Source organism: Homarus americanus, unplaced genomic scaffold (assembly GCF_018991925.1).
Source record: "Homarus americanus isolate GMGI-L3 unplaced genomic scaffold, GMGI_Hamer_2.0 scaffold56333, whole genome shotgun sequence".
Taxonomy (NCBI): Eukaryota; Metazoa; Arthropoda; class Malacostraca; order Decapoda; family Nephropidae; genus Homarus; species Homarus americanus.
In genome coordinates, this window is record NW_024734940.1 from 8546657 (window position 1) to 8560900 (window position 14244).

General features: G+C 36.0%; 1 protein-coding gene across 1 annotated transcript in view; it reads left to right on the forward strand.

Moving 5' to 3' along the window:
* Positions 1 to 14244, forward strand: part of LOC121870567 (vacuolar protein sorting-associated protein 13C-like) — a 66597-nt gene that overhangs the window by 44524 nt on the left and 7829 nt on the right. The window contains exons 26-30 of the mRNA XM_042372398.1: positions 1171 to 1272; positions 1474 to 1635; positions 1859 to 1979; positions 5940 to 5945; positions 8832 to 8846. Coding sequence (XP_042228332.1) covers positions 1171 to 1272; positions 1474 to 1635; positions 1859 to 1979; positions 5940 to 5945; positions 8832 to 8846 — 406 coding nt within the window. The remainder of the gene's footprint in view (positions 1 to 1170; positions 1273 to 1473; positions 1636 to 1858; positions 1980 to 5939; positions 5946 to 8831; positions 8847 to 14244) is intronic.

Below are 14244 nucleotides of genomic sequence, written 5' to 3' on the forward strand. Positions count from 1 at the left end.
CCCCCACCAACCGTCCCAAGGAGATGTGTGGGATAACCACTAAATTTTAATAAATAATACCTCAAACTAAAGTTAGGATAATATAATTGACATTGCTGGATTCCTTGTAAGACCAGGAATATTTTGAATATAAATGTCATATATTTTGCACAAAAGATAACATAGTTAATTTGAGAAAAATTTTTATCTAAAATTTGTATGTCTAATGCAAAAATATGATGTTTATATTCAAAATGATCATCAAATTATAAGAATTCCAGCAATGTAAATTATATTCAGACCGGGTAATTTGTATGAATTTTATGAGCTAAAACAAATATCTTCAGTTAATAAAAAAAAAAAATAATTCTTCACAGGGTAACAGATGGTCGGTCGGTCCCTCCCTCCCCCCCACCCCCCACCAACCGTCCCAAGGAGATGTGTGGGATAACCACTAAATTTTAATAAATAATACCTCAAACTAAAGTTAGGATAATATAATTGACATTGCTGGATTCCTTGTAAGACCAGGAATATTTTGAATATAAATGTCATATATTTTGCACAAAAGATAACAGTTAATTTGAGAAAATTTTTTATCTAAAATTTGTATGTCTAATGCAAAAATATGATGTTTATATTCAAAATGATCACCAAATTATAAGAATTCCAGCAATGTAAATTATATTCTGGCCGGGTAATTTGTATGAATTTTATGAGCTAAAACAGGCAGTCAGGCAGGGTGGGGCAAATCTAAAAATAGCATCTCGAGCCGGACACTCACCGCGTATATGTGGAAAAAATCCGTGTTAAGTGAAAGTTCAGCTCTGGCGAGGCACCGCGTATATGATAAAACGCGTTAAGTGAAACCGCGTTAGGCGGGGTAATACTGTATTGTCTATGATTTTTTTTATTAAGTAGTTTATTTTTGGGTGGAAATTGTGAAATTACCCAATACAATACAGTATATCTAAAGGAAATGAACATTATGTATATTCCAAGCTGGTTGACTGACTACAGCTTGTTGTAATTAAATTATTTACAAGCCAGTGGAATATTTCAAATCCTGCTCCACTCTTCAATAGAACTCTCCATCAATTTCTTGTACAGTATTTTTCAAAGTATTTATCCTATACTGTATAGAGATATCGGGAAAATAGCATCTCATCATCATATTTATTTTGTGCACAGGTGTATGTATTGGTGCTTGGGCTAGACATCCTGGGTAACCCATATCAGAGGCTGCGTGACCTCTCGCAGGGCGTCAAAGACCTAATATACCAGCCAGCCTTGGTGAGTAATAAGTGTTTCCTAACATGTCATAAGACTACAGTAAGGGATCTAGTGTTCTACAGAGTTTTCCAAGTTTCTTTGTATGTATTGTACAGTATATCAATTATTTTCAAACTGGTAGAGGTATCAGGTATATTTAAAACGATAATTTTTTCTAAGTCTGATTATTTTCTGAGATTTTTACACAGTGTAACTTTATAGGGAATCATAGAAGGACCTGATGAATTCGCGGAAGGAATTGCTCGTGGTGCACAAAGTTTGATGGGACATGTGGTGGGTGGCACTGCTGACAGTCTCAGCCTCATCTCTTCAGCTCTTGGGAACACCATTGCTGTGCTCTCTTTTGACCAAGAGTATAGAAAGGTGAGACAAAGGAGGACTGAGCTCTGTATTCCCAACCAACCCAGTTGATCATCTTACAGCTCCCTCCCTTCCCCTGAGGTCCCTTTGCCAGTTTCTGTCAGAATTGTTTACTTGTTCATAAATTGTCATGAATTTTGCGCCAGTCCTTTAATTCAAAGGACTTATATTATTTTCAATAACCTGTTGACTGACTGTATCCATTTTATACCTTCATCACTTACAGAAGCGTGAGCAGAGGCTGGAGAAGCAGAGTTCATTTCCTCGTACGCTTGTCCGGGCTGGCCACACCTTCGTCATGGGTGTTGTTCTGGGTGTTTCAGGTGTAGTTGTCAAACCAATAGCAGGTAGGACACAGCCCAAGTGTTTTACAAGGATGAAGGTGGCAGAGGTGAAGACACTTTCAGCCTTTTTATTTGACCACAGTTTGATGTCCCTTGTTAGTCATTTCTTCGTTATTTTTAAACAACTTATATGTTCCCTTGTATCTTCACACTCTGACTTCTTGATTCTTGTATTGTAATAGAAATAATTATAATCTTTCAAGACTTGATGAGCATACAACAATTACACAATTTAGGAAGAATGCAAATGTGTGATTTTAACATATTGAAGTAAGGTGTGTCTGGGATTTAAGGCAAATTTTCATGCTGAAGTTTACATGTTAAGAGTACATGATTCAGTTTAATCATATTCTAACGTCTTATTGCAGATAGGCCTTGTTTTGCCGATTGGTGCTCTCATGTAGTGAAAATACTGTACAGTACTCTTATTGTTGAATATGCTCATTTGCACCCCAGGTAAAATGATCCATTATTTACAATCAGTAGCTTTTACTTGTGTACAGTACACACCTTACTTTGGGGTTAGTATTTTTATTTTTTTATCATTTTACCGTTTCATTCTAAAGTTTCCTGTACTCCTTCAAGCATGATCATATTTTCCACCATAGAGATTCTAGATTTACATATTACTGTATTTAATAGAAAAATCTTAATTCCTCTTCATCCATCTGAATAAGAAGTAGACATCTGAGTAGTAATAGTTTACAAACTATGCTTGCTTTTTGTGTTCATGCCACCTGGAAGAAAACCTAATTGCCTCTTACCTGGTCATTTATAGAAAGGAATCAAAATTATCTGAGAAGCATGGCTCCAATATGCTTGAATAATGAACAGTTAAAATAGATAGCTGACCTTTACAAGCATATATATTGTATTTTTGTAGTTCATGTATTCCAAATGTACTGTAATATGATATGAATACTGACTTTGAACAGATATTCCATTATTATATGAGTTTCTAATACAGTACAGTAACTTATGCTACAGTGGGTATAAATGAACTTCATAATTGTTCTTAGAATCCTTTGTGGATGTGAGAGGGTCTTGGACTTGATATGGCAGACCTTGTAGTTGTTTTAAGTAACACTCAACCCAGAAATACAGGAATGTACAGTTGCCTCCACATGAACGTACCACAGCCTGGAGTTTGTGAGGGCAAAGGTACGATATGTGGCAGTGCAGCGCTGTAGACTTGGCATGAAATTGTGGATTACCCTGTTTGCCAGTTGCCAGTAGTACAGTCCTCGTCACACGGTCATAATATAAAAAATATATATAAATAAATAAAGTATACATGTGATAAGTGTTCTTCAGCATTGATGTGTTTTTATTGTTTTGTTTTTTTAAGGGGATTACCGGGTAACCCACCCTGGCACAGGTCAATGACCCACATCAGGGCCTGGGGGGTGAAGATATATACAGGTAATAATATTAATAATAATAAAATACAGATTAAAAAAATATAATTTTATAATAATAATAATAATAATAATAATAATAATAATAATAATAATAAAACATAAATACATGTAAATGCAAAATTAAAAAAATACAAATAAATACAGCTCCTCACCGACTTACGACCTACTCGACTTACGTCCACCCGCACTTACGACCTGCCTCAGCCGTGCCAAAATTTGGTCAAATTACGTATTTTCGAGACAAAATTTTCATCTGTAATTCACTTTAAAATGGCTGACGAGCTTAAAAGTGAGTGTTTTGTGGTGCTGAGAAGAAAAAGAGACCCCCCATTTTAGATTTTATGTGTTATTTAAGCATTTCCGACTTACGACCGTTTCGACTTACGACCTGGATGTCGGTCCCTAACCCCGTCGTAAGTCGGGGAGCAGCTGTAGTGAGAAACGATAGATATAAGTTGTGTTGTCAAAGTAAGAGAAACAATTGAGACCCTGCAATTGTGTGTAAATGAGGCAGAAGGTCAGATCAGCAACCTGGGACTTGGTCACAATTTTCATGATGCCATATGGCAGCAGGGTCTACCGTTAGACAATACATTATGCTTTCAATATCTTCCCAGGCGGTAGTACCTCCCTGTTTGGTAGCTGCCTACTACCTACTACACAAACAGAGTAATTTCACTGTTTCACGTCCATTCATTTAGCCCAAACTACAGCGCTGCGATGCCACATCTCGTGACCGAGCCCTCACACACTCCCAGGTTACAGTACATTCATGTGGAGGCAACTGTACATTAAGCTTCTACAGCACGTCCTCTACTTAGTCTTTCAGTTGGTGTATTACTGAAACTTTTTTTTTTCTTTTGAGGTACTGGTGAAATTTACTTAACCAATTAGAAGTCTCACTTTGACTTACCTACTAACCAATCAGAAGTCTCAGTAATATATCTCCTGCATCTCTTCCCCATCATACAGTTTTTGCCATTGTAAACTTTTTAGCATTTTTAACATAGTGGCTTCTGAGGATGCAGTAGACTTATACTGAAGTGGGAATGACTAGTTATCATTAGTAATATAAAGTGAATAGATTAGTAATAAAGAGAGGAGGATACCTGAAGGCTTTTCCAACATGAGGACCAATAGTTGTGACAGGATGTGGTGAATATCGGACTACAGTTATCACCATAGTAGCTACAGTATTTCACAACTTAGCATCATAGTGTCTGCAAAGTTCATACTGCACAGTACAGGCATCACTCGATTTATTTAAGTATTCTGTTCCAAAAAGTCTTATGTAAGCTGGTCCTTCATAAGTCGGTGGATGTGTGTATGCGTGTGTACAAGTAGACAGGCCACAGTCATGATAATATCTTTGGTGTTTGTGCGTGGAGAGCTTGTAAGAATGTGGAAGGCTTGCAAGAGTGCGAGAGAGCTTGTTTAGAGTGTCTGTTAACTAACTAACAAGCATCATGTTATGTCTGTGATCCATGGAAGGACAGCCTTGTGAGAGAGGGATCTTCCTTCAACAGTTAGTTTTTTCTCTGCCTACAGTTTGTCACGCTGCAGGACAACTTTATATTGGTTCAGTCTCTTTCACACTCTCTCCAAGGTTATCATTTTTCCCAGTCACAAAAAGATTCACAATTTCTTATTATGCCTTGTTCTTTTATCTCCACTCAGATTGTTTATTCATGCTGAGTAAGTCATTGTTCTCTTCACATGTTGCAATTTCTTTGAGTGAATAAGTGAATGTTGCTCCAATTTGGGCTAGTCAAACAATCTTGCAAAACTCTTCTTTTCTTTATCAATATGTTTTGAGTGAAAAACCTTTTGTACCATTCTGGTTTCACTACTGGTATGAGTAAACATGCCACACTTTTTGAAAGCATATTAATGTGCTTGTAGTCCCTGATGTTAGGTTCAGGTTCACCTGTTATAAGACTCATAAAGCTCTCATTGTTCATTCCAGTTTTCAGTTTTCTCATGGCTCAACAAAAACTTTTCTTTGCCCTCTCTTTGTGGTGAGAGTCAGATTTTGTTATAGAAATTACTTATTTGTATTGATTTTATATAATTATAACTTTATAGTTATTTATTTAGGTTGATAAGTTTTTTTTTGAGATTCACTATAAATTAAACATGTAGACACGTATACATCTGTAAGCCCCCCCCCCACCCTTGCCCCGAAAAAAAGTCTTGCTACGATTCTGGTTTTATGAATCTCGGATAATTTTTGAATTATGGTATACAATAGTGATAATCCATTAAAATTTTCTTCCTAATTACAGTTCTTTCTAGTCTGTCTTATATCCTAAAGTCCCACTAACTCATAAAAGTAGTATTTTAAGCTTATGAATTAATTTGAATCAGCGGATGTGTGTTCCCTCCCACCTGACTCTACTCCCCTGTGTCTTGGCTTTAAGTTTATGGTTGTACCCTCAAGGCACATCTTGAGCCTATGTTGTCTTCCTCTATCCCTGAATGTGGTGCTGTGTGGTGGGTGGCCTTGTTGGTGGTGCTGGTGAACATGCTGATGGAACCATAGTTTCAGGTAACCCACGCCTTCCTACTGCCACAGCTCTCACATTTGCTTGTCCTCCAAATAGCTTTTTTTGATTGTGTTACAGTTATACGTTTTGACTGACTGCCTGTCTTCACTTAAGCACAGCATTATATCTTAATTAGAATACAGTACAGTAGAGTATTGGTTGTGTAATTTAAGTAGTACAGTACTGTATTTCCATTAACATTAGCAGTTTTGATGATGGGTGTTTTCTTTGGTTTTATATATACACATACAGTATTGGAGATTTGTATTCAGTGTAAAGGTTCATTTATATATCAAATTACATTATGAATATTTTCCATATTTTTAATACAGTAAGGCCTCGCTTAACTTTGGGGTTACGTTCCTAAAAACACGACGTTATTTGAAACAACTTTTAGCGGACAAATTTTCCCCATAAGAAATAGATAATATACAGGAGTTACGTTCCTGAGGCTCCTTTTACCCCATGAAATACATTACATATACAGAAAATCATTGCCATTCCGTTAGAAAATAATGCATACATATACAACCACTAAGTTTGTATTGGTACTCACCGATGGGCGGAGGTGGTAGAGCGAGTGTGTGGTGGATCGTGAAGCGGAGGAGGCGGATGGCGGGAGGGGAGGAGAAGGAGGGTGGGAGCGGAGGAGGGCGGGAGAGGAGGAAGGTAGTGAGTCTCTGAGACTTTGCACCAAGCCGAGAGAGCATAGCGCAGCCAGATGGGAGCAGGTGATGCACCGTAAAATGAAGTCTGATACGATGCAAAACGACGTAGTATTGGATCACTGGGACGTTAAACGAATTTTTGGTCCTTAAAGTCTAGTGACGTAGTACCAAAACAACGTTAAGCGCGGACTTACTGTACTAGCTCACAATAAGTCATGATGACAAGTTCAGATGTTGCTCTGATATATTGTACAGTAATTATATACAGTATTAGTAAATAATATACTATACAGTACCAGTAAACATATTCAAGTATATTGACTATCACTTTAAAGATACTGTACTGTATTCTAAAAACTATCTATACAATACTGTTAATATTGACAATTTTATAGACCCAACCTTGTCCACTGCAAGAACTGTTAGATTGTTTAAGGATGTAATATACTTTGTACATATTGTGATGAAAAGAATTGTACTATATCCTGATAATTGGAACACCTTGTACTGTACTTTGTAAGGTGACCCACAAATATTGCTCAGTACAAGTCAGTTAGATTACTGTATGCCCCCAGACTAAAGACATGATATTTTTTAATTACTTTTCGTTATCTTTGAGTTTATAAATTACATTCAGTGTTATGAGAAACTGTTTGAGCATTCAAGAGCCTGTACATGTCCAGTACAGCACTTGCCAACAGTGTGCAACACAGAACTGACAGACCGCTTGACCAGCTAGTGAGCTGACAAGTGGCAGAGAGAATAAAGTAAAGCACAATTTCCTTGAAGACAAAAACATACAATTGAATATAAGAATATAGTTATAGTATTTTTTTATGTTGTATAATGTAAAGAGCAGTCAAACCCTTTGCAAATTTTCACACATGACACTGTAGTGAATCCCCTTCCACCATGCTTGGAATACAGGAGACACTGTCCAAGTCAAAAAAATCTCTGATCTCACAGTTTTCAGAGTGATTTCAAGTACAGTACTGTACAGCATCACCTGATAGATTCATTTGTGTCTTAGAATGAAGAGCTAATTTTCACTCACAAATATCAACTATAGTACAGTATTCTGGATAATTACTATTTCTCCATACAAATATGGTAATCCCCCCCCCCCCCTTAAAACGATTCTGGATCCACCCCTGTATTCCTTCATGAATGGTTTAAGGTCATCATTTGATTATGGTAAAACTTGTACCTTTCACCCTCCCACCAGACACACATGCTGTATCACACTCTCCTACCATAGGCTTCAATGTCTTGCACTACTAGTGTGTTTGATGGCTTATTCCTTCATTCATTATATATTTAAATTCATTTAGTTATGAAATATTTCTTCATTATTACATCAGATTGTGCATGGTGACATTGTTATTGTCTAATAATTTGTGTGTAATAAAATGGATGATCAATGTAAGACTCTGAAATGTATTTACTGTTGGTGGTGCCAAGTTCAGCACAGAATACTGTATCATGTTTGAGCAAGAACAGTTCATACAGGTATATTTTGTTATTGCACTGCAGTCACAGAATTCTTGATGTTAGTGAAGTAAAGCCCAAGACGGGATAGACTAGCATGCTCAGTGAGTCCTGCAGAGTGATTGTTGTCACATATTAATGCACTAACATCCATCTACTACCTTTAAGTTTCATCACAAATCCACATTGTAGTTCATTCACACAGTTCACCATCTTATAGTGTCACCATATATCGTCACTGCTGCTCACCACCTCCGAATGTCGTCACTAATAATTATTTCTGTAGACCAATATTTCTGACCATTGCTTTAATACAAATTACCTTTTTCAGGTGCATGATGATATTTTTTTCTTTTAGCGTGTGGCTTCAGCATTTATTAAGATTTGCTTATTAATGTAAATGTTATTTTCATTTATTTTCTTATAATAAGTTAATTGTAATGTTATCAATGATTAATATTATTATCTCTTTATCAGTAACTAGATTTATAGAAAGAATATTTCTTAGCATTAGGAAATTGAGCATAATTTTGTTTATTTATAAATATAGAAGATAATGATAGAGTGCATTATAAGGAGAGAACAGTACTTCATCACCTCACTGCACTTAAAGATTTAGTTCACTGTAGAGATAAACTTAGTCCTCTCTTATAGCAGTGACTCTTGTTAGGAACCATTATGAGCGATAATCACCTTCTTATTCTTTTTCCCATATCATGTGTTGCATGGCAGGGAGTAGGCTACCAGGTATAGTGCATGACCTCACCTCTGGCCTTAAATAACACAGAGTGCAATACACTATCAGCAGTGAAGAACAAGGTCCATCCATTGCATGACACACTTTTCATAAAAACTTTACATTTTTCTTGATATTGAAATACTGTACAGTATAAGACTTAAAATGTTTTACTTGCCTATTTTGACTAAAAATTTTTATTAGTACCTCTTGGACTTGGACTGACAGTGGTTGGAGTAAAAATCAGATGACGTCCTTTGACAACTTTACATTTATTGCTGATGATTTGACTATTAACTAAACTAATTAATTACAGATTCATAGCATTTAGAACATCAGGGTGCATAGGAGTCATTAGATGTGATTACTGTACTGATGAATTAAGTTAAGGGACTATGTTATATGTCTCTGTGTTACTAATTAAAGACAAGAAAACTTAGCTTGTACAAACCCGGACTCACACAGTGTTGGTATTTTTTATTCTCCCCTTTTGATGGGTCATCATATGTGGAGGCATAATTCATCCATGTGTGTGTTACCTTCTTGTTCCCACTCCATAAGTTTTGAATTGTTAAAGATAATTTAACCAAACTCTTTAAAATATGTACCATCACTAGACAATGTGTAGCATACGGCAGCCACATCCCTGCACCAGTGGCCAAGATCACAAGTGAAAAGATGTAATAATAGTCCCATTAACATACATATGTCCTCGAGGCTTGCATGTCCCTACTGCTTTACTTCTCCACTGAATTGTTCTGACAAGACATATTTTGTTTTAATAGCAGTGCTCTTCTTCCTTTCATCTCTTTGCTTCTCTCCTGCTTTTTGCTCCACAGAGAGAGCATAGGTTTGTTAGTCCAGTGATTGATGAATGTGGCAGTGAGTCAGCTGAATAATGAGTATATAAAGCCCAATACAGTTTTAATCATCTTAGAAAATTGATTTGTAGGTGTAGCCAGCACAGCTAATAATGTCAAATTAAAACTAAGTTAGCATAATTACCATAACTCCTTGCACTTTCTTGGCAACTTATTTATTAGTCTTTCATATTCATATGCTTTTCAGAAGAAAAAATATTTCCTGTATTTTATTACTGATAACTACATACTCTCACACTCTCACCAGAGCTTCCTCCTCCTGTGTCAGCTTACATAGCAGCAGTGCAACATCAATAATTGGTAGAAGTTGAGGGCTCCTCTTTCACTCTATTTAGTCTGTACTGTACTTTTTTTCTTTCCATATGTCTAGTAATCACCTTCAGCACAACCTTCACTACATGCCAAGATACAAATTCAACTCTCTTTGTAGACATATTTCACTGCCTGTAACATTCTTCCTGCAGCAGCCTTTTAGTCTTAAGATGTTCCAAGAGGCCTTCTTCTGTTCTGTACCATGTGCTATTCCAGTACGTATAAAAACCACAGTCTGTAATTTATATTTTCCTTTTCTTATGTAATTGTCTGAAGGCAAACAATCCTTGCTTCTCTTATCCAAAGTGAAGTGATGAGTAAGGTGACCTCGATTACTGCAGGAATAAGACATTTTATACTTTCTTTGAGTAGTCAGGAATACATATGTTTTCTTCAGGAAGGGGCACATGATTTATAATACTCTTAAATTCTTCTCTCCCTTCATCTCTTTGGGATTTCTTGTCATCAGTGGGTGATGTGTGAGGTTACTACACTAACTTCCTGGCAGAGCCATTAGCATATTCTTTGCAGCAGGGGGCAACACTCTTTTGTTACACCAGTATAAATTGCTACTGCACAGTTCCTCACCCAGCAACTCAGGGTTAAAAAAATGCTTCCAACTCTTTGCCTAATGGTTGCTTTGAGAACCATCAAAGCTTCAGGTTCATTGGTTCGAAACCCTGAGGTCAGCTCACACTTACATGTATGTTGACCACCTTAGGAAACATCAGTAGGGACTCCTTGCTACAAATCCACACATTTTTCTCACCACACATCTCTACATCTGGACTTTCTTTCAGCAGCTCTACTACTATTTTAATGGGTCAGCCAGGATGGATATGTGTTATTTCACAATACAGTACACTATTGGTGTTTACTAAACTCACCCCTCCACCAAATGCACTGTATTGTTTAATGGAGAGTATAGGTATGTCAAATGAGACAACTTTCTGTCATTTTGACTTTATTCCCTGTGTAACTGTTAAATGTTTTTCATATGGCAACAGTGGATACAGTACCTGAAGCTATGTCAGTATATGGGGTTAATAACCTCAGCAATGAGTCTTTGTGTTATGTACTGTATCATAGTTCAGCTCAACTCTTCAGTTGTTGATATTGAAAATTGTATGACATATGCTCTGACATCTTCCATAATTGAAGCAAACAGTTTACTTTATGCAGTCACACTAATCCTAATTTCCTTAAAGTGTTGGGGAGTTAAAATGGAGTTATGCATATAATATTGGCCAATGGTTTTCCTCTCTTTGGAGTGTGTTTTATGCTTCATTTGTTTGATGTTTAGAGTGTAGGAAATTTCTGGTGGGCCTTCATCCCCATGTTATTGGATCAATAAACAAGGCCATCTGGTTATATGTGAACTGTTGTAAAATATCTGGTAACTTTTTTTACTTACTTGGTTGTATTGAAATCTTGCTATCACTTCAGTTGTCATATCCTATCTTCACTTTTAAAGGTTTAAGTAAACCTTCTAGGTTGTTTATTGGTTGCATAACATTATACAAATCCAACTGCCTCCTCAGATTCGTGATGCTCTTGTTTTTGTTTACATGATGAGTAAACTTTACTAATTTTTTACACATTGATATGTATTATGACTTCTTTCCCATCTTGTTTTGGGATTTTGAGAATTTGTCATCTTTACTGATGTACTTAACTCAGTACTGACACTTTTGTTTTATACTTACCCTAGTTTATCATCAGCAGGATATGGAGGGATTCAAGCATGAGCCATTTATGGTTCTTAGGGGTTTGAAATGTACAGTAGGTCATTCAATATCTAGATTTCCACCCAGTGAATCTGAAGCCTCACTGGTTCTCAAAGCAACAACCAAGATAGGATTTCAAAACATTACTTCAACCCAGGTTAACTGGGAGGAGGGCTTCTCTGTATCAATTTACATTGGTTCAGCAGGACAATTTAGCCTGCTGCTAGAACATGTCAAGATCAACACTATGGCATACTCTGCCGTAGTGGAAGTAACTAGGTCACTCGTGAATCCCCTGTGCCATAAAATGAAACTTTATACTTCAGTTCTTGATTTCTTTCAGGGCCCTGTATTTCTTTTCTTTTCTTTTAGGAGCAGTACACTTTACAAGCTAAGATAGTGTTAGACATGGGGACATAATTTACAGTAAGGAGTTGTCATCATACTGGGTTAACAGTCGATTGGTCAGAGGTGAGAATCTATAACAGGCTCACATATATCCAGTCCTCAGGAGAGCTTTCTTAGTATATCTGTTATATGTGTGACACCAGGTCCACTTGGTGTTATATATGACACCAGGTCCACTTGGTGTTATATATGTGACACCAGGTCCTCTTGGTGTTATATGTAACACCAAGTCCACTTGGTGTTATATGTGACACCAGGTCCACTTGACTTGATACCATGGGTTGACACAAAAATTTCACAATTTACAGAACTGGTCAAGCTTGTTTTAAGTATAGGTTGCATTGTGTTGGCCATCGTGATATGGACCTCCCCAAGTTTCACAAAAATAAAAAACAACTCTCCCAATCCTTACCATCACCATGTACTGTACTACATAAGTAAAAATCATTGAAGAAGCACAGGCAAAATTGATACTGTAACAAGGTAGTAACAGTGGTGCATTTTTTCAATAACTTAAATATTTCTACTCCCTCACAATCAACAATACGTCTGTTGATTGATGCAGGATTTGTGTTCCTCACGTCTCTGTTATGCACTACTGGTCCATGTCCAGGAGTGTACACAGTGAAGTACAGTAGTCACAAACAGGTCTTTAACTTGGGTTTGTATCATTATTTAACTTAAGACAAACTTAGTCAGGATAAAATTTAAACCTGGCAACACAAAGAAGGCAAGATGTGATACTGTACAACAGAGAGATGAGACATTTGTGTCTGAAAATTACTGTCATTTGATCTTACAGACACGGACATATAACACACACTGATGTTGACTTGTTCTTAATTTGCTGATTGTATTATCTAAATACTATAAGTATCTGTGAGCAACATAACTTATAGTAATTAGTATTTAAAGCTCTGTAATTGTTATTTTAAGTCAAAGTTGCCACCAAGACTATAGATTTATGTGATGAGATCACCAGTTTTGATTTGAATTGTAACCAAACTCTGTTTTATATCATGTAGATTATTTGCAAAATTTGGCTTATGTTAGTAAAAGAAAAAAGATTTACTGTATGCCTTCATTAAAGTATACAGGATGGTTAAAAAATTATACTGTACTGTACAGTATAGGGAAACATTCTTGGAAAAAAATAAATAAAAAAAAGTCCATTGATAATAATAAAGAAATCTAATTATAAAATCAAAATGTATTTTGACAACTACATGTACAAAAATATTTTTCCAGCTCATTCTAAAATGGTATATGAACCATCATTTATTTGGAGTGATTTATATTTATTTCATTGCGGTGAGGCTCAAGTGACCGCTCCCTCCACAGTGCCTCTCCGTTCAGTCAGTAATGAGTGAGAAGCAACACATTCAAAACTGGCTCTTCTCATCATGCTGGTTTTCCTCTATCTAGTTGTTTGAATATTTGAGAAATCACTTGAAATATTGTCTTTTTCTTTACATGGGTGTAGCTAAATGGAGTTTGACTAGTCCTTGATTTCAAACAGTTTATTGTAGATGTGAAGTTATTTATTTTTATCATAATTATTGAAAGCGTTTTATTAAAAGTTTTATTTTTCAATTCACCAATGAATATGTTTTACATTGTGTTAGATAGTTATTGTGTATACAGTAGTAGCATTATATCCAATAAGTCATACTGTTTCCTGTAGGCAGTCATTACTTCTATATCTTCTTAAATTTATTTGTGAAAGTTATCATTTTTACATTGATTAATTTAAACTCTGAAATCATTTTATTATTTCACATTAATCAAGTACATCATAGGTAAATTTGCATGATTAAGATAATTGAAAAATTTTACAAATGTTGTGAAGTATGAGGCTCCTTTGTTCCTCACATGAATTTGTCTGGGTATGGCAGATGTCTTCATGTTTCTTCCTGGAACACTGCTGGTTACACTCTTGATAGAAATATTTTTAAAAATTTTAATAGTAAAGTAGTCAATGTAAACAAGAGGCACGACATCCTTAACGTACCATGTACAGTACAGAACGCTGCTCTCTGATTTACAGTGATAAAAATTCTTATCCAAGACAGAGTACCTAT